The sequence below is a fragment of the Macrobrachium rosenbergii genome, chromosome 14 (assembly GCF_040412425.1).
Source record: "Macrobrachium rosenbergii isolate ZJJX-2024 chromosome 14, ASM4041242v1, whole genome shotgun sequence".
Classification (NCBI taxonomy): domain Eukaryota; kingdom Metazoa; phylum Arthropoda; class Malacostraca; order Decapoda; family Palaemonidae; genus Macrobrachium; species Macrobrachium rosenbergii.
The window spans coordinates 38,286,061-38,308,187 of NC_089754.1; the positions used below are offsets into that span (position 1 = coordinate 38,286,061).

General features: G+C 35.2%; 1 protein-coding gene across 2 annotated transcripts in view; it reads right to left on the reverse strand.

Moving 5' to 3' along the window:
* sxc (O-linked N-acetylglucosamine (GlcNAc) transferase sxc) overlaps positions 1 to 22,127 on the reverse strand; it is a 76,498-nt gene that overhangs the window by 8,935 nt on the left and 45,436 nt on the right. For both annotated transcript variants that reach the window (XM_067116481.1, XM_067116482.1), the window contains 9 exons: positions 21,598 to 21,748; positions 20,915 to 21,014; positions 19,862 to 20,005; positions 18,958 to 19,026; positions 16,071 to 16,267; positions 1,880 to 1,969; positions 1,541 to 1,646; positions 1,308 to 1,403; positions 892 to 1,067 (listed from right to left, as the gene is read on the reverse strand). In XM_067116481.1, coding sequence (XP_066972582.1) covers positions 892 to 1,067; positions 1,308 to 1,403; positions 1,541 to 1,646; positions 1,880 to 1,969; positions 16,071 to 16,267; positions 18,958 to 19,026; positions 19,862 to 20,005; positions 20,915 to 21,014; positions 21,598 to 21,748 — 1,129 coding nt within the window. The remainder of the gene's footprint in view (positions 1 to 891; positions 1,068 to 1,307; positions 1,404 to 1,540; positions 1,647 to 1,879; positions 1,970 to 16,070; positions 16,268 to 18,957; positions 19,027 to 19,861; positions 20,006 to 20,914; positions 21,015 to 21,597; positions 21,749 to 22,127) is intronic.

The following is a 22,127-nucleotide window of genomic DNA, read 5'->3' on the forward strand; positions in this document are numbered from 1 at the left end:
AGGAACAAAACTAAAAGCATTTTACCCACAGATCTTTTCCAAAAAAGGATGTTTAGAGACTTAAAATTTTAAAAGGGTAAAATTCTGGTTTTCCAATACTACAGATATAAAATGTTAATTTATAAATGATCCTTAGGAACAAAGTAATTATAGTCTTGCAAAAGGAGAACTGTAATGCCTCCTTTCCATTCAAGAAACTTGACTATCATTATAACCACTTAACATTTTATGTAAGCAAATTTTTGCAACTAATGCCACGACATTACATAAAAATATTAACTTTTGGTGGAATTTACACTTATCATTAAGTTACAAGTTCTCGAGAACTATTTCCTTTCCTCTGCTGAACAGTTTAAAATCATTACGTCTAGTAGCAAAAGGAATTGTGAATAACCTGTTTTGATTCTACCTCACTTCACTATAGCCAATTATATTTTATTCACTTGACTGGAAGAATTTAGGAAGGGTCCCATACTAAATACCTGAACAACAATACAAAATCTACAGACCTAAAACAGGAAACATTAATTCTCCTTTACAAATTCTAAAGCAACACTGAAGCAGCATAAAACAACAGACAATTTGTGAAACAACCTAATTCTATGCTATAGACATAAAAACACAGGAAGACGACGTGTTAACAGACTGTGAATCTAATGAAAAGGTATATTAAAGATGATCTAGTAAAACATTTGTCAGACCTAGCAAAACAAAAACTGTATACTGTACAGTATTACATGCAATTATGTGTAATTAAACAAAACTGACAGGATAGAATACTAGGAAAAATTATTAAAGGGTATAAATGACTTCAGGTGATATTATTCAAACTGCATGAAAGTCAAACACAGGCACCAATATGATACTGTACAACTAAAAACCTGCACATACCTGTAGGCATCCGCAAATGTGGGTTGGATCCTGATGGCTTCCTTGTAGTGCATAAGGGCTTCATTGAGTTTGCCTTGTTGCTGCAAAATGGAAGCAAGATTGGAGTGTGCAGCTGCAAACTCTGGGAACACTTCCAGGGCCTTGAGATACAGTCTTGTAGCTTCTTCTGTGAAGCCCTGAGGAAAAAGGTGGCATAAAAATTGTGTTTTTACAAGAACACTGCATAGTCTGAGTGGGAGACCAGTCTGGGGACTTAGGTTATTTGTTTGTAGTTAACTTATCAAGCCACCTACCTATCATTCAATTCTCATAATCCTAAATAATTTCAAATACAGATATGCATAAAAAACACTGCAACCATGTTTATCTTCTATAAACAAATACTCACAGTAAACACTGAGACACTGTTTTCTTACCTGTTCTCTCTTAATGTTAGCCAAATTGTTGAGAGAATCAGCATGGGTAGGGCACAATGTAAGGGCAGTGTTGTAACACTCCTCAGCTTCAATAACCTGAAAAGTGGTAATTCCAAAAATTAAGGCCGATTAATTTCTTGTTGGCATGTTCGTATTGTTAAATTTTCCTTCACTGACATCGCACTTTATTAACACTACCTAGCATGGTGATAAAAATAAATCAAATGGTATACCTGTCCTTTTTCCTTGAGGGCATTGGCAAGGTTACAGTAGGCATCTGGGAAGTTTGGCTGCAGCTCAATGGCACGTCGGTAAGTGTCAATGGCAAGATCAATGAGCCTGCAAATTTCATTTGTTACAAAACAATAAAATGTAAGAGTATGTATTGTATATATCAAACAAAATAACTGCTGTTCAGCAGTTTTCTCCAAAACCTTCTGAAGCCATTATTTTATAAACACAAAAGCAGTATCATTTAAGATACTAATAGTTTTAAGATGTTACATAATGGGACAATAAATCACATGACAATAAATTGAAAAATCTCCACACTTTTTTGAAAAAGCACATACCCTTGCTCATAATAAACACATGCCAGGTTTCCATGAACCACAGCATGGTTGGGAGATAAGTTGAGTGCACGGAGGTAAGCTGCAACAGCCCTAGAATTAGAACAAAAGATGGTATTATTAGTGTGATGTAACATAAGGTGCAAATACAAGCAAAGAAAAACTTGACATTCATATTTTCAACATACTGGCCTGGTTTCTACAAAGGGATTCCTCACAACCCCTTACTTTTTAATGATGGAAAGAGACAGAAAGTTATGTATAATGTTTTGACAAGAGAATTGCTGGCAAAAAAATTTATCAAGGTCTTGTTTATGACATATATATATATATATATATATATATATATATATATATATATATATATATATATATATATATATATATATATATATATATATATATATATATATATATATAATTAAAAACAGAATAAGTAAAGGTGGTAATTATATTCCAAAATCACCACCAAGAAATACGTAAACTCCCTGAACATTGGTTAATGCTAACACTGGAATATTTTTTGTGAACAATGATACGTCTGGAGCTAAGTCATTAACATAAAGACCACCAGAAAAGAAAAAACAAAGCTGAATCTCCTCTTATGAAATGATGAGAACAAAATTTTCAAAGTCCCTTTTTAAACCTATGGCCATTATCTGAAGAACTACTGTCATCTACTAACACAATTAAATTGTGCAAGCTCATCACTAAAAGCAAATTAAGAAAAAATACCCAAAATACACCATGAACTTGAAATATCAATTCTGTGAACATGCATGACCTTTTTCCTAATACCTTGAAAAAAAGAGAAAAAAAGCCCTTGGGAAAGGGGGAGGGGGGGAATTTTGGTGGAACCTTGGAGAAGAGGCAAGGGAGTGAAAGGGAGGAAAATATGAGGTTCATTGATGACCTCTCTCAGTACATGTTAAATCTTTAGCGAGAGCAAAAACCAAACTAGAAATGTGAAACATGACATTATTTTTCGACTTTTTTTTTTTTTTTTTTTTTTTCTAAATTGGATCCCCAAGAGAATTTTTTGGATTCAACTGTTTAAGATATATAAAAGAACATTCTGTACAATACTAAACAAACACATTCACATGGACAACCCTACATCAACATATTCTGAACATAATGTACATTCCACATTCATCTTGCAGTGCTTTCTCTAATACTCAAACACAGAAAAAAAATTAAAATGAAATGCAACACACACAGTACAAATATTGTACACACAAATCTGCCAGTACTCAGCTTTTTTATGAAGCTTGCTAAACACCCTAGACAGCCATTTTTCTGAGAGAGTGTTAGCACATCTTCCTCCGGAGTGGCGATGTTGACAATGGTGTATACGATAACACACTGATAGTCCATCATAGTCTATACATCCTGTCCCACAGTTATAGGACAACATTATCTACACCAATGCTTTCAATGCTATATCGTTCTTTCTACACCCTTACCAATCTCTTTTTCAAAATGCTCAGCCATACTGGAATGACACTTGGTCATCCTATCTACAGGACTTCAGTACTTTTATCTTGACAAAATTTATTTTCTGGCTAAAAAAAGAATGACACCAAAACTGAGTGGAAAAATGTTATGTAAACAATACTGACAGCTACCTTCGAAAGATGCCACTTTTCACTCATTTAAAATTTTCTAGCTGAACTCCTTTTCAATTTTAGAGGATTACCAGTCCAGAATAACACTGGAATGGAAAGCCCAAAATTTATCTTGACAAATACATGAAACATATATTTCACTCATAACCTCTCTCAACTTCCATCACAGACACAAAAAGTCACAAAATAGTGTACAATACACTAGATGCATAAATAACAGTCCACTTAACACAACAAGAACTCAAAGTCCCAAAGGCGTAAAACGACCATCACCCAACAACATCAGCAACGGTTGTGGCCCCCTTCAAAGGTAAGCAGGAGGAGGAGGAGGAGGAGGAGGAGGAGGAGGAGGAGGAGGAGGAGGAGGAGGGAGGAGGAGGAGGAGGAGGAGGAGGAGGAGGAGGAGGAGGAGGAGGAGGAGGAGGAGGAGGGGGGAGGGAGGAGGAGGAGGAGGAGGCGGCAGGGGGGAGGAGGAGGAGGAGGAGGAGGAGGCAGCAGGGGAGGAGGAGTCTACCCCGAGATGAGCAAGGAGTAGAAAAGGTTGTAATAATTAATCATATTACAAAACAGTAACAAGACGTTGGGGGAAAACAACAAAGCAACAAAGAAGAGACTTACAGGAATGGGTTAATAAGAGAATGCCAATACATTATCAATATGAAATGGCTTCAAGCTATGCTGAATACAAAAGAAAAGGATTATAAAAACGTGGTCTACATGGGAGGAAGGGAGATTTTCCACATTAAAGGTTCACAACACTCTTGATATACCAGTTCACTCTCAACAACATGAGAGGAGCAAAATGCAAAACTAGAGGTTGTATATACTTGAAACTGCTCTACAAATATGAAAATAAAAAATCCACTACTTTCATGTATTAATCCCTACTTCAATGCAACTTAAGGAAAAAACAAACTCAATAATGACAAGGACTAATATTAAAGTGCATCAATGGAAAACTCAAAGCCATAAGAAAATACAAGTATATACAGTATAAAGAAAAGGATAAAAGGAAAATGAATGTTGGATACTTGGGAGGAGCTAGGACAGAAACATCCAAGCCACCAATAGAGAGCTAACAAGGTGACTGGCTGGGTGGTGTCTAGAAGGGAGCACTATGCAGGTTACGCACTGGGGAAAGGAGTGGGGAAGGTGCACTGGGGAGAGGGGAGAGTGAGAAGAGTACCAGGGTTGGGGGAGGAGGGAGCTTTGTTCCAATGTGTAAATATTTCAACAGGACTTCAAAGGCGGCTTCAAAATACACCTCAATGCACACCACTTTTTTTAGAAAAAAAAAAAAATAATAATAAAAAAATGGGTAGTTTAAAAAAGTTGGATATGCAGACAAAGAAACTTTATACCTTGAGTTGAAGAGTCAAAAAATACAAAACTGTGAGTCATACATCAAGACTGTTTAAAACTTATCTTGTTTTCCTTAGATACAAAATAAAATGATTATCTTAAAATACAGGCCAGTTCAGGGCCACCTATATTCACCACATAAGTTGCAATGTACACAAATGGTTAATACATTGTACAATTACAAATATAAAACCATTCATAAAGTTTAAATCTTAAAAGTATCAATTGCTAAGAGCTGGGTAGTTACAAAATAAAATAAAAATATGTAAATAATTTAAAAATTTACTGAAATAAAAAGCAAAGCAATTGTCAACGCAAGTACCCTATGTAATTGTCAAAATAAAATTACCTGTAAAAAAATCTTATTTTGTGATGATGGTAAAAAGATTAATAATAAAAATAAGTTTAGAAATTAATAACCTTAACATAAATAATACATTGGTGAGGGCACTTCTTATACTATTAGTTTAATTTTTCAGCAGATGTACATTCTTCATATAGTTATTAAAACAAACATGCATATAAAATGGATAACTAGGTTTTGCTGCAGATACAAGCAGCAATGGGTTTTCAATTTATAAATACACTGTCAATTACTGCACAAATGTATCATAAGTAGTACAGTAGAGGCTACAAAACCAAAAAAAAAAAAAAAAAAAAAAAAAAAAAAAAAAAACTGACTTACTATAGACTGTATCACTATACAAAATATGCTGTACACTACAGTTGCTAGAAATCTGTACTATGTATTTACTGTACAAGACACAACCCTAGTACAAAAGGTATTACTCTACGTTTTACTGCTGTAAGTATTTCAAAGCAAAAAAAGTATACTGTATACTGTACTCTCCTAATGGAACTTAATGACTTACATTGAAGTCTACTATTCCTACAATAACTCATAAATTCAAAAGCAAAATCCTCTCCTCTGGGGTCAAGACCGTGCAAACTACATGCAGGAGCTGATTAACCTAACCAAAGATTAATATCTTTACAACAGTTCAGAGTGGTCTTCAAGAAGATTAAAGCGTGCCAAGGAAATTCACTGTCACATGTTCATGACTTTAGGAAAGATGGAAAAATTGAGAGCAAAAGCGACAACAGCTAGGTGGCGCAAAAACAGCAACAGAAGTAGAGGCAAATAAGTTTAAAATACAATGGAAAATTGTAATACTTTAAGTCCAATACAAAGAAGCAATCTTCTGAAAGATAAACTTATAATACTGTAATCATAAAACCCATAAAGTACAATATTTCTTGGGTAACATTATTAGTGCTATAAATAATAAATAAATAATAATAATAATAATAATAATAATAATAATAATAATAATAATAATAGCTGGCAGAGGGGATAATCATAAGAGCAATTTCTGGAGTTTAAATTCAGATTTTTTATAGAATTTTAGAAAAAGCTTCATAAAACTTATAAAAAATACAGAACAGAAAAGATGTAAAGATGGAGGTAGCAGTCAAAGAGCAAGAGAGTATGAGGTATGTTTGTGTGGCAAGGTGGAGGGAGGTGTATTCACTAGGAAGAGGGGTAGGAGAGAGAAGAGAAGGGAGGATAGGGTGAGGCAGAGGGAGAAGGCAGGGTAAAGGAAAGGGGAGCAGCACCAGAGGGTAGAGCCAAGGGGAACGCAGTTACCTGACTACCGTGAACTTTATTGATCTCTTACAAACCCACGTCCCTCCCTCAAACCCCCTCCTTCCATCCCTCTCACTCTGTTCATCTCTCCTCATACTTCTAAGCTTTCCCGCCCTTCCTCCTTCCCTCTTGTTCCTCTCCCCCTCCCTCTCCCCACTCTTATGCTCCTTTTTGCAACTGCTGAAAACAAAAGGAAAAAACACTGTCCTTGCAAGCTGAAATTCTTTGAAAATGGAAAAATCACCTTTGTTTTACTTTTCATTGTATTCGCGCTTCCTTCCTGCACCTTTATCTTCTTGAAGTGTTTAAAAAACAGAAAAATCTTATTTATACAAATTACGGACTCCAGACAGGGGTCAGTTTATTAAAAATCATTAAAGACCAAAAAACCAAAAATAGCAATTCAAATACAATATGATCTTATTTAGACATTTTATTTTCCCAGTGCATTTTTGAGATGGGGGTCTGAATTTCCTCCAATTTTGTGGTATGAACTCTTGCTTTATCCTTTACATTTTCCTTTGTCAGACCTAGTGTGAGATAACAGAGGACATGGGGTTACTACTCCAACAACTTGTAATTGAACATTGAGAATGACAACGCCTTCCAGCAATTCTGCTTCGCACTACAGTGGAAGATGCTCGCTGCTCTTGTTTGAACAACGTGCTAACCACTTCATGCGAAGTTTACATGCTGTGATGGATCGTTGCAGACACAAACACTATCAATATGAATAACACATCATGGTTTAAGTTACATCTGTCTAAAAGACTCATGCCTCTACCAATTTTCTTTCTTAAAAGGATCTTCTCACATAGATCTACGTACACTAATTTCTAATTTGCTTGAAAATATAACGAACTGTACTTTACTGCAATTTATACAGGATAAGATAAAATGTCTAAGTTTAAAAACATTAAGACTGTGCTGATATTACAACCTACAATAAATGCAGAGCGAAAACTGAAAAAGGTTCAGTACCAGGGAAGAATGAATTCAATCTAAATTACAGTTAGTATAAAATACATAACCACCTATTTCCTGAATCCAATGAAGAATGAATCAAATTTCCATTTCCTTTTTATAACAATGATTAACATGCTTTAAAGGCAATATATTATGAACAACATGCAATTCAGTCTGACAATTCTCAAACTAATCTGTGTGTGCTTATCATCTACCAAGTATAAAATGCAAAAGGAATTTTCTGGGCCATTTATCATACCAATGTCAGGAAAGGATGAAGGCCTTGGAATCAACCAAATGAAGCAAACCTCCAAACCAGTGTGGAAAAAATGTTTTCCTTCTCAGAGGGTATCATTCTACGCTGCACACTCCACATCCTGCTAAACTTACGACGTTTCCCTCTTAATGCTAATCTTAAAAGAACCCCTCTTGACATTTACACCATCACTGCCTTTCACAGTTTTACATTCTACAACAAATCTGGTATGCATTTTATATACAAATATATTTTTTAAAAATTCCTTTGGGTTAAACTAAATGGAACAAACATACCATCATATACCTTTTTCAAGGTCCATGATAAAAATGCAGGTATTTTATATTTAAGTGGCAGAATTCAAAATTAAAATGTAAATACTACTTGAATTTTAACTTTACCACTGGTGGCAATTACATTTTCCCACTCAGAGAGAGAGAGAGAGAGAGAGAGAGAGAGAGAGAGAGAGAGAGAGAGAGAGAGAGAGAGAGAGAGAGAGAGAGAGAGAGAGAGAGAGAGAGAGAGAGAGAGAGAGAGAGAGAGAGAGAGAGAGAGAGAGAGAGAGAGAGAGAGAGAGAGAGACTGACTTTCCTCTTAGAAGAGGGCAATTTTTAAAAATCATGGCACATATTAAACGCTACCTATGCGAACTGTAAACAGAGCTGAAGGCTCCTTGCAGCAACCCTTCAAGCCCTTTATTCATTACTTTGTCCTATACTTCATCCATTCATTTTGGTTTCTTTCCAACTATCTCATCATAATTACAGTTTCTTACCAACTGTCTGCCCATCATGATTACCTGTCTCACTCTAATTCACACGTAAGAGACATCCTTCAGGCAAGCTGAATAGGAATCTAAAAATATTGACTCTGGTCTGGTTAAACTACAAAATAATAACAGAATACAGCTTGGCAAATGAGGGAAGGCTGACAATATACATAGCAGCTGGAAGGCTTTAAGATGCTGTAGTCTTGGTATTAAAAACAGTCATTCGAATTTAGGGCTTAGATTTAGGCAAATGGAAGACTTACTACTATACATTTAATGCATAGCTAAGTGATTATATTTTAACACCCCCCCACCCTCCCCGGCCTAACTTGCATCACCAAAATTTACATTATCCCCTTTGATTACTGAATGCATATGTGAAATAACTCATGAATACCAAGGACCTTCTGTCATCCCATCCCCAAACAAAATTATTGTAAATTTTAATAACATTATAGATAGTGATGAACAAAAATATATATATAAACTTCCCCTACTTGCTGCTGACCATATTCTAGCTAGACAAGTGTGTAGTGTTCACTATACATTGGGATTGGATAACTGAAGTGCTCTATGTTTGTGGCCATAAGAATAACCATAAAACAAATAACCTTTCATTCAATTTTTGTTACAATATGCAAACATCTACGTACGAGTGATTTGATGATGACATACTTACTGGGATGTGAAAGATTTCATAAATGAGGCTTAATGGCAGTCATAACTAGTCTGCAGTTAGATTAAGCTTAAAATGCAATTGTTTCCTAGCTGTACAAATGAAATTGTCTCCTAGCTGTACAAATGAATACCATTTGCTGTACAGTTTAACATAAAATATGCTTATCTCTGAAGCTACTTAATGACCATATAAACAAATCTCCATTCAAGTGAATGTTACATTATTATTAAAACGGTTTAACCAGAACAATGAGCAGAGTGACTGTTGCAATATGCATATATCACATGTAGAATTGATTTAATACTTGAGAGGATTTTCATAAAAGGATATGTTTAGTGGCAACAGTAACATAATCAGCAGTGAGATTAAGCTCTAAATACTTGGGAAAAGTTTTCTAGTTGTTAAGAGACACTTGCAGACATAAGTCAATTATCTACCTATTGCAGGTGTGGCATAGCAACTTTTTTTTCTTTCTGCAATTTTCACAGAAATACATTTTCATGAATAATTTTATTTACCAAAGAAAAGTGATAGAATCCAATGAAACCTGCAGATTATGTATAAGATACAGTATCTGGATTATACATATAGATATCTACTGAACTTAAAAATGTTGTATGGAAAGACTATTAACTTGTAAGTAAATTACGTGAATAAAAAAAAGTCCAATCTTTGGTTTCTTTATGCTTATTCATTAAATACAGACTGAAAATTATCAGTTAAAAATTTGAAGCTAATTCCTTCAACCACTGGCTCAATATCTCAAGTTATATTATAAATGGGCCTTATGGCATCAGTGCTCCCCTTAAAACTACAGTATTAGTAAGGCACAGTGTGTCAGAAATATGTTTTGGATGACAGTAAGTTTTGTCCAACTGCCCAAGTTCAAATAGCATTAGCAACCCCATTCAGGAAACCCTAGTTGTGGATTTCTTTGAACTGAAATAAAAATACTTTTTATTGTGTTACAGAAATACATTAAGGCAACTATACCCTCTAAAATATAACCAGAAAAATGAATGTAAAAAAATGTAGTGTACACGGCAGTTTCAATTTTTCTTTCCTAGTATGAATAATTATTAAATTTTAATATAATAAAGACAGAACCTCTCTCTCAAATTTCATTAAACAGTGTTGTTACACTGAAGTTTTTAGAACCAATCTTTTCTATTTTGGTCCTCCTCTCTGAGTAGAGAAAGCAATAAACCTGCAAGGTTGGGCATGAGCAGAAGCTCAGCAGATGGCTGAGCAAATATTTTCAATTAATATTCATAATCATATAGAAATCCATACATCACCATCTTTTGTTAAATTGCATTTTTAATCCCATCTTTTTTTGTAATCACTATCTTTATCAGAAAAAACTTACCACTCCCTGATATGCGAGATACACACTTATTTAAAGTCAGTATCTTATCACAATTTCAGTATTCTCAATGGGGATTGTCAAGTTGATCTTGCATTGTTCTCAAGTGGGTTCATCACATTTCCTTTGTCAGGAAAAGGGGATGACAAACATGGCCTTGACTCCAGGGGTCATATCATATGGTGTAAACAGTAGAGTGGTGCAAAGAGGGGGGGAGGAAGAAAAGTGAAGTGTAATCTTACCCCCTATTAGATGATGCTGTTTCTTGGTGGCATGCTGCAAATTTATGCTATTTTCTATTCTGTTAAGGATTATTTCTTTATTTTCTTGTCTATTATCATATTTTGGGTATTATTATTTCCAGTGTGTATGGCAGGGTTATGATTTTCTCGGTCAGATAAGTTCTGTGCACTTTACTTTCCATTCCTGTTCTGTGTTTGAGGGTTGGTTGTAGTACTTCATTTGTTGTACCAAGTGTTGATTTTTTCTTGCAGATTGAGTAGGGCCTCTATGAATGTGAGGTGGCAATAACCTAAGGTGTGATATATCATGTTGTTAGTTATTTCTTCACTATTAGATATTCTTTTGTTGACTGATAAAATTATCAAAATTTGCTCCTTCTTGCAGATGACATAAGAAGCACTTGTGAATCTTTCTTCTCCACATCACACAACTTGAATGGTTGTTCACTTCACTGGCACTCTTAATGAGTTGTGGATTTCCTGGGTCAAAATCTCATGCACTGCTTGACAGAGTCCTGCCAATATCTTCCAAACCCATTACACTCATGAAGAGAAACCTGGGAACCGACTTGAGAAGTTATAAATTTCAACTCCCTATAATACTACTATTATATCACTATCACTATGCCAAATATCTTATGGATCCTTCAACCTCCCACCCAACTGGCTATCTAAGCAGGTTGTGACGAAACTGTTTATATAACACTAAACATGATTCTTCATGTAAACAAAACAAACACATTAACCATTGATTAAGAGGCCCCCCTCACTTAATGTGAACATCAAAAGCAGGCATCTCCATCTTGACCTTTACAAGTGGGTGTGACTGAGCACTTCCTCACCCATGGGAATAAGGCAATGTATGTCTCAATGAATGAACTCACTTTTTTGTGTAAAAACCAGTGCTTTCTCTGAGATTACAGTGCTAGCAGAGCTTAAAGAATGAAGTTTCAATATTGAGTGAAGTAATCTGTTCCCACTACATTTTTTTTAGCTTTTACAGCTAACCAAATGTCTTGGTAAATTGATCTGGCATCACTTTCTAACAACTAAGGAAAACAACACCTAAGTTGCCTGTTAATGATGCGAAAACTTGAGCTAATATTTCAGCCTACCTTCAACTTACTGGTACTAACATACATGTAACTACAAGGAAGGCTATAAAATAGTTTTATAGTAAATGGAATGAGATACTTGAGCATTAACAATGTGGCAACCCAACAGCATCAAGATGCTGATATATTCTGCTTTCTAACTAGATAAATTACACAGAATAGGGTTAGGCAAGAAAAATAAAACCATACTCAACATTGCTAAAATACTATTCTAAGCATTGTCCTCAGAAGTTAAAAACAACCCAAGATGCTGCTGCCCAACACAGGAAAACTATTCTGACAGCAAAACAAAAGATCCACATCAATAACGACTATGAAGACCTGGTAAGAAAACCTAATTATTTAATAACATTAAATGTTTTAGGAACGCACCAAAATTGTACACTTGAAAACAACTGACTTTTAACTGTGATAATTTTTGGAGTTTTATGTCTAAATAAAAATCTAAATAAAAAGACCTTGTAAACTTATTTCAAGGGCCCATCAGCCACAGGGTCACTACTGATTGTCATAATTCATAAATTCTTGAAATCACTACCTGACATCTTAAACTAGTTACCCATACATCTGATGAGATTTCTTTTGAATAAGTTTAACCTCTTGTGGACGGGTAACTTACATATGTTTCCATATAGCTTTGGGTGGACTCAGGGTAAAATACACATATGTTCAAGATTTTGTGCCATAGAGTTTGAACGAATTTCGTGAGAAAAATGTTCCATGTGCCATAAATCGCTATTGGGAACTCTTCAGATGGCAGTATGAGTCTGAATGACCTAGGAGAGATTTAGTCTTGCTTGAGGTGGTAAAGGGGAATGCTGTCCCAACTTCCAACCCAAGGATGAGTCGTAAATATTTTACAATAAACATACTCAGATTTTGCTACTGATTTTAGTTCTTATCTGTTATGATATTGTGAAAGCTGTAATTATAATTTGCCAAAATATTTTTTAAAAATTAGAAAAAACTCTTATAACTTTGTAAAATTGGCATATTTTTACAACTGTCTTTTGAAAAAGAGACCCCCACAAGGATGGAAATATTCACTTTCAACTTCCCTTGGAAGGTACAGAAAATTTTCATCAATTTTTTCCTTATACCATGTGCATATGCATATCTTCCTCTTTCCACTGATTTTTTTTTTTTTTTTTTTTTTAATTGGCCATCCTTAAATTTCGTCGGGTATATGGCTGTGCTTAATACATATTTAGCCCGGACTGTGAGGGTTAACCTATTAATAGAAAATGGACGACTTGCTAGTAATGACGCATGATTTCTACACGAGTTAATAACTGCATACCAAAAAATTATATACAAAACATAATAAAATACTGTACATAACTACACAACTTACATATACTGTACAGTGTAACAAATTTAAATCAACTTGATGTACATGGGTAAATAAATAGCCACTCTGAATACCTTACCAATATGCTCCCCTCAGGTCTTCATTAAAACCAAACTCGTATCACTTTCTCTAATCGGTTGTGGTCTACTGAATCTAGGCAATCTTTACAGTGAACTATGCAATTAAATGGTATACAGTAAACCGCCCCTAATTCGCAGGGGGTGCATACCACACCGCCCTGCGAATAGCTAAAATCCGCGAATACTTAAAACTCCTCTACAAACACTTAGAACTACTTATTTTAATAGTTTAAACACAAGAAAAACCCTCTAAAAATGCTTATATCTGAGTATTTTAATATTTTATCACAAAAAGTGCATTTAGTCATGAAAATGATAAGAAAATACAGTAATTAGTGAATATTTCTCAATGAAAAATACTGCGAATGGGCAAATTTTCCGCAAATAATGGGTGGATACATTCCACAGAGAAATCTGCGAATTGTGAGAACGCGAATACAGGGGGTTTACTGTATACCATGTAAAACTGTTCACAATATTAAGAATGCAGGAACTTCTAATCTTAAAAATACTTAGAAGGTAAAAAATTTAACCTCTTAAAAACATTGTATTTTCATAGAGGACTAATAATTTCATTTTCATAAAAGCCCATTATTTAATGTGGCCATTTTGCTTGTTGATGATTCATTTTGATAGAGGAGGTCCAAGCTTCAAAAATCTGCAGCAGTTCCAATCACGAGCGTGACTGTGTCCACAGCTGGTTACTACATGATTATTACTATTATAATCATTACAAGGAGAGAAGGGCAATTGATGATAATTCTGAGCATATATCTGCTTTAAAATTATCTTGAGCAGGTTGCTCTGTTAAAGGAGCTAGTACGGAGCAGCTCCAGAGCAATTTGGACTCCATACTAGTCATAAATTATCCTGTCTCTTTTATCTCTACAAACAATCGATGCAACCCTAGCTGCAATATCTTCTGAATGACTTCAAAATATTGGCAGGGCAAGACCTACAGTCATGAAGTACCAAAATGGATGCTACCTATCCATACGACTCAATAGAAATTTTCTAAACCGACAAATTTGTCCATAAACCTACCTAACCTACACTTAATATATTTCCTCCAATGCGAGAGAAAGAAATTAAGGAAGTCATTTGGTGCTTTCCCCTTAACATAAAACAATGCTGGTCCTTAAAATTACCTGAGCTACTCCTGTGCTTTGCTGAAAAGACTGAATTTCATTCCAGGCCAACTAACTTATGAAGGTAGTGAAAATTTACTGACAAAATACATCCACTTGCAAACCAAGGATGATATCTCCATGACAACTGACAACTAAAGTCATGTTGAGTCAATGCTACAAGCTATATATACAGTATACAATAATTTAGATACTGTATAAATGAATCCCAAAATGCTATATCCCATCATAATAACCAGCATTCTATACTCTTGCCAAGCAACCAAACTTCTACCAGACATTGGTTCATGAAATTATAATGAACATTTAACAATGCAATTTTCTTCAATTTGCCTAACCCAGAAATTGCTGAATTTATTTTTATAAAACATAGTAGTAACTGAGCTCCCTTTAAGGAAATAATTTTCTTTTCCGACACCCATGTATCACTTATTGTTCAAAATAAAGTGCTACCCTTGACCACCAAGAATTTATATGAAAGGTAGAGAAACAAATTTTGCTATCAGGTCAATATACATTAAATGAAGTACTACTCAATGCATAAATAACAATTCACACAAGGATGTGGTAAGTACAGAACGCTCTCAGTGGACACATGGAAATATTTTCAAGTCTTTGTAACACATGGAATGAAAAGATCTTAAATTATTCTAGACGATACATGGGTCAGGTCTTTCACTGTTCTTGCTTTATCAGTACAATTTTAAAATGTTCTGTTTGTCATAATTTTCCTAGTGCTTCTCTTTCCATTACCTAGATTCAACAACTTCCAGTTTTATAAATATTTCACTTATCTTTCACCATTATTACATTTTCTTCCTTATTAGTCCAATCTCCAGGTGCTTTTATGTAAAATTATCATTATAGTAAATATCTTAATGCAAATATGATACAGTTAACTTAAAAAAAAAGCAAGATAATTAAGAGTCACAAGTTGGAGGAGGAGGAAGGTTAGAAGACTACTGCTATGGATATAACAGTGATTGGTATCTGTTGAACCTTGAAAACTTCTGTACCTCTTGCAAATCCTTTCAGCAACCAATTCTTTTCTTCTTTTCAATAACTGTCTTGATTACTTGCAACTGAAGTACTTCCCTATTATGCACGCACACACAAACACACATTTTCATTTGTTACAAATATTTCAACCCAAAATAAATCTCAATCACTATCATCCACTGTTTCATTGTTTTAGTTCTTATGCAGTTTCTCCTACAGCCTAACAGTGTTAGAATGCACGTACACTATTACATTTAAAAGGATCTGAAGGAAAAGCTGATCTCTGGTAACATAATGTGGGACATTTAGGATCAGGGCTGATAAAGTGCCATAAAATAAATTTACACAATCAAGTCTGGAAGGACTAAATGACTGAAAATTATACCCTGCAGACCTTAGATGCAAGATTACAATTAGGAAATAAACACTGCAAACAAATTACATATTGTGGATCTTTAGATGGAAGATTACAACACGGGAAAACTTTGAAACATTTACATTCTGAGGTAAACTAAATCACTTAATCCTCCCAAATAAAAGGTAAGATAAAATAAAAAAAAAATTCTCAATTAAAAAGCAGCTCACCTATCAAAAATGCGCGCTTCCTTCAGAACATTGCCCAGGTTGATGTAAGCATCTAAGAAGTTTGGATCGAGGGCGACAGCTTTCTCAAAATGATGGATGGCCAACCATATTTCACCTTGGGCATTAAACACACACCCGAGGTTGCTCCATGCAACAGCGAAGTCTGGCCGCGTTTCTATGGCCTTCAAGTAGCATGCCTAAATTGTCATGAAAGGGAGGAAAAAAAGGAGAAAAAGAGATTAGACACGGAAAAAATATTTTATCCAATACGCCCTACTCGCTCGCCTGATGCGCCGCAACTAACCGCGCGCCTGCGACACGACCTTCTGCCAGAGCTTATGAATCCATAGACACTACAATGTTCAACTTACATTGGTTGAGCATTTCCAGCTGAAAAAATGATACACACAGGAATGTATAAACACCAACACGAGACTTGAAATGGCAGATTATCTATGTACCAACATAAGCACTGGCATAAAGATCTGCCCTACTGCGTACCCGCGCTCCTCGCCCTACCCTAAGCGTGCGCTGCCCTTTTTCTCAAAAGAATTTGACTCATGAAATCTGTCAGCCTCCAACAGTGATTTTCAAAACAAATCCCTGACTTTAATCTTCTCGCCCTTTGGTCCCCCAATTTTCTTTTCTTTTTTAATGATTCTTTATCATTAAAATTTATTCATTATCATCTCTTTGTAAAGCCATGAGACTGTGCTGCACAGGAGGCTAACTGCTTTTCTTGAAGAGGGCACTTACAAAAAACAATCTTGAGAATGATATTTTTGTTGCGACTTTTGTTTTGAGAAATGACACAACCATACCTGAATGAGACACGTGCCCCAAAAACTTTCTCAGTTTTGTTTTGTTTTTTGTTATCAAAGTCTCCCCTGAGGAGGTCCTTCAGTTGCCTTAAATACAAACCCTTAAGTGCTGGCTCCCGGCCGGTCCACCTACATCTTATGTCTCCACGAATAACCGAGGGCTTCTTCAAGACGACCTCTGCTGAGTAGGAGTAGGCCTAGACAGCCTCAACATCTATATGTACCACCAAGGGAAGAAAAGTAAAAACAACTCTGATTAGTGTGGCTTGCAGTAACGACTCTGTGTACTTCAGTACCAGGATGCCTGTGCTTTTGCCTGTGAATTCACTCTCCGACAAAAAACAAAATACACCAACTTGAAAGGAAGAGCAACAGATACCATAAAGTCAAAAATAATAACCACCAAAGGGAATCGATTTTAAAACAAGTAGACCATTCCAAACATACAACATGAAATCAAATACTTCCAACATAGAGTGCATTATCAGTCAAAATGCTCAAGCATCAAGGTGCAATTTCTTCACTTCAGAAACTCAAGATACAATCAGTATCTCTAAAATCGATTACATGGGTTCTAATGACCTATAGTCTGAGAGGAATCGATTGGGGGGGGGAGGGTACAAAACCTAGAGGAACAACTGTGCAACATTTTGCAAGCACAGTTAACCACTTAAAAAAAAAAAAAAAGTAAACACTGCTCCTGTGACTGATGCAAGGAGTGGCTGACCAGTGACAAATAGGAAAAAAAATGCTGAAATATTAGAAAGTAAACATTGTGACGCAATGTTCTAGTCCTCACAGAAGTAGTAGGCTAGATTTCAACAAAATTTCCTGAGCTTAAATACCTATTTAAGGTAACTGAAAATAAAATATCTTTTAAACTATATTAAACAATTTATTCTTCTCTGAGAACTGAATATTCATGCAGCGCAGTATTAGTGTTGAGCAAAACTTGGCCTAAATAAGGCCCAAGCCTGGCTCAACTTGATAAGTGGATTAATGGAGGTCTAATGCGCAGACCCCACACATATTTTTTATAAAATTCTCCACTTAATACAAAGGGTAACACCCAGCGTCGCGGAATGCGTTCACATACGCGCACGGAAGTGAGAATTTGTCTTCAACAAGCAGTGCATATTGTCTAAAGTACTTTATTACCACAACACAAATTAATAATTACTTTCAAAAGCAAAATTCATATGCAACATTCTCACTTGCCTACAATTAATGTCTTCAAAATAAATTTTTTTTCTTATGTTGGTGAAGACAAAAACTTCTGTCCGTTATGCTAAGCGCCATATCACCAACTCAACCAATTACCCTTACTTTGTCAGCCTCAGGAGAAGTGCACAGCTAGCTCATAATAATCCAATGCAACACTGAGAGTTCCTCTAGGTTATCAACTAAAGAAGAAAAGGGGAAAGGGCAGGGACAAAGGAAAAAGGAAGCATAAATTGTATGTTGCCACTAGAAAGGTTAGAGAGGACAAGGGAAAATGACTGTCAGTGTTGTTTGTTAAAGGTAGACAATAACTCCAATGTTTTGTGCCCCGAAATGAAGAAAAGAGCAAACATGCTGCCTTTCTACAAAGTACTGAACTGGCAAGAAAAGGACTTTGATATTCAACATTTACAGTACTTTCTTGAGAATTATCTCATCCATTTGAATTCTAAATACAAATAAGTACAGTACTCAGAAAGAAGATGGATAATATTTGGGCATCCCAAATCCTATTCAACATTCTTGACTAAGAGAGCCTACTACTTTACTTTGTCTAATCTCAATCTATAGAGTAATTCAAATCTGAGACAGTGAACTGTCATCAACACTCTACGAAGACAAAGAACCAACAGGCAGGTCAAGAAATGAGTTCATTTTCCCCTACAATGTGACTAGTGTTACTTCTACCAAAATGTATCCACAGGGAAGAGAAATGTGAGGATGCTGTGGCAGAATGAGAGGACAGAGAGGGTGATGCTCAGGGCAACTGACTTGACAAGTGATCAAGAGAGGGGACGAAGGCATAAGCAGGTTGGGCTTAATTCAACTCTGCACACGGCACATACCTTAGCTTCATCTAATCTTCCAAGGGCCTTCAGCAGATTGCCAAGGTCACTCCTTACACAGTATAAATCCTGGGGATAAAGAAAATTCCTATAAATAAAAGAGGATAATTATGTACATTTCACAAATAAGGATACCAAAAATGCACAAACGTAAATCCTAGGAAAAAAAAAAAAATGGGGATCTGGGTACCAAAATCATTCCTTCTTGCTCAACAACAAATATGGCTGGTTATGAAACTTTTGTAGCTCTGTTTCACAGCAGATAATTCTACCATGAAAGACTTGAAACTCTGATATCCATAAACAGCATTACTCCTTTTGCTTTACAATAGATCTCCATGCATAAATGCTTTTATCAGGAGTTTGCTAACCTATCTTTATTCACAGTATTACATGAAAGTTTTAGAATTACTGCAAAAGGTAAACAGTGAATTTTATCTAATTGTAAGCCTTCAAAATACACTAGGATTTTTAGCAAATATGCTCCCTGAATTATATGCACACTTAAAAACATACTGTACTTGTTACACTCAAGCAGATGTGGTTTCTGTTCTCACTCTTAAAACCATTATCCTGGCAATATTGCCTTATCTTTATATATATTACTGTGTTTTTGTGTCCAGCCACTTTCTCTCACTATTACTGTTAAGCTATGTTGCTTGAATTTGCACTTGAAACTTTATGAATTTAAGGCTAGAGCAAGATTGCCATGGGAAATATGTAAAGAAAACTACATAGTACACACATACATATACACATATACCTGTTACCTTCATTTTAAATTTTCCTCAATTTTTCACACAATGCCTTATAACTGTTATCACAAGGTACAAAAATTTTTCCTCTCAAAATGGCACATTTCAACATTCACTAACAATTAGATAAAAATACTTTATATACTTACAGGGTTATACTGAAGAGCAGATACATAAGCCTGCACAGCCTGTTCCATATCATTTGCAGCAACCAAAGCTGCAGCCAAGTTGATGTAACCATCTATGAAATCAGGCTTCAAACGAACAGCGTGACGGTAGTTCTCGAGAGCTTCCTGTAAGGTAATGAAGCTCAGAGTCAAAATTGTGTTATTCACTAAGACCAAAGTATTCCAGGATACCAAAGTATTCCAGGATAAGGTTTTGTAAATAATGGGTATACATTCTGGCCTAAGATATCCATTCTGTGACTGTTCTAATCAAAGAAAATAAAAAACTTAAATGTCTATGCATCTTATACTGACTGGCATAAATGGATGAAATTAATGCAACACAAGGGAATTGCTATAACTTCGACCTGTAAAAGAAATTTAGGCAATATCACTGGCTTGCAAAATGCAAATTCACAAGATTTTTTTTTAAGTATATAAAAAAAATTGCCAAATTTGATTCGTTTAAAATTTTCCTATCAGACAACTCAAGGCCTGTTGTATAAAATCTTATTTAAATGGATTGGTTGACACATGACAGAGGTATCAGTATAATTTAAAATACAATCATCCCATGAAAAAACTAGGGGCAATGGGGTGGGGGTTAGACAAATAGCAGTTTATCCTAATGATTGCTGTTAAAGCTTTTAACAAAATATCTGCACCCCTATTATGACACCTAGACAATTATTATCATTTACAAGAAATGTTCGAGTGTACAGCATTACCCCCGCAGTGTATCCAACTGACTTGAACTTGGTCTTCTAACAGAAATTTCATCATTTGCTTACACAAATGGTGAAACATCAACTAATTGCTTACACAAATGGTGAAACACCAACTAATGTCTTAGTCTTGCATTAGACATACTATAAAATTCATACCTTCCAAATTTTAGTTTCAACCCTTAACTTAAACCATCTATCACACTCCCACTGTAAACCATCTATCACACTCCCACTGTTGAACTTACCCCCATTTTATAAATATTGCAAATTAGGTAACTAAGCAATCGCACCAAACAAAATATCTCACCTGCAACTGTCCGCGTTCCTTGTAAACATTCCCCAAGTTGCTATATGCCTCAGCCAACATGGGGTTTTGTTTGATAGCCAGCATGGAGAAATGGGCAGATCTGGAGAAAAAAAAACAATAAGTTACTAAGTTACAAAGCTACTGGTAGACTGTACTTTAAGAATTCAAAACATAACATCCCATTTATAACTGTGAACCAGTACTGTCCTTTACAATTTTACATGTTAATTTTTGGGCAAGGCACCTATGAACTACATCAGGAATATAAATTAATCACACCAGTTTTTCTATTTCTCAGCATTCTGTAAAATATGGTATTAAGTGCTGCATAATTAGCAAATTTATTTATCAATCAAGCACGATGAAATACTGAATACTTAGTAAAAACACCCCTTCAGTCTTACACAATGTCTTTCAAATTTTGTGCAGAAACTATAAACTCTGGCTCTTATTCAACTTCTTCTCAAGAAAAAGTGATATACACGTACTATATGTTGATAAAAATTAGCCATAAGCTAGTGCAAACACTGTACTTAACTACTGTACTTTCAAAATCTTATCTGGTTTCAAAAGGTCCTGGACCTCTGTAACTAACAAGAAAAAATCTTTAATTAAATCTACAACTCAAAGTGTCTAACCATCTGAATAACAGTCTTTCGATTAAGATTCATGGCTGCACTTACTTGTCAAGACGCCGACACTGGAAGTGAATGGATGAAAGCAAAAGCAGTACAGCTGTGTTGCTTGGGTCTTGACGCCATAATTGCATGCAATGTTTCTCTGCATTTTCATAGTCACCAGTCTGGTATTCTCTGTGGGCCAACTCGGCAAGACCTGTGGGGCATAAAGGAAAAATATTCAGATTATTTATTAGTACACTTTTTGTTCAGTTCCATACTTTTAAGCAAATATGCTTGCAAGACACATACACTAGTTTATACCATACCTTTAATTTATTTCTGCTCATTTACCTCACAATCAAATAGCATTAAATAGTTAGTTTATTTTATGACAATGTAAACTTTTAAGTTTGAACTGCTACGAGACACATTTTCCATGATACCATGATCTTTTCTTCAAATTTTCAATGAACGGGCATTATGATATTCTACTACATAATGAAAAGTATACTCCGTGTAGGAGGGTAGTCCCATCCACGCAAATGATGTGGTACAATGTCTGCAGTACTAAAAGTTGTAAGTTGCTTTTCTTC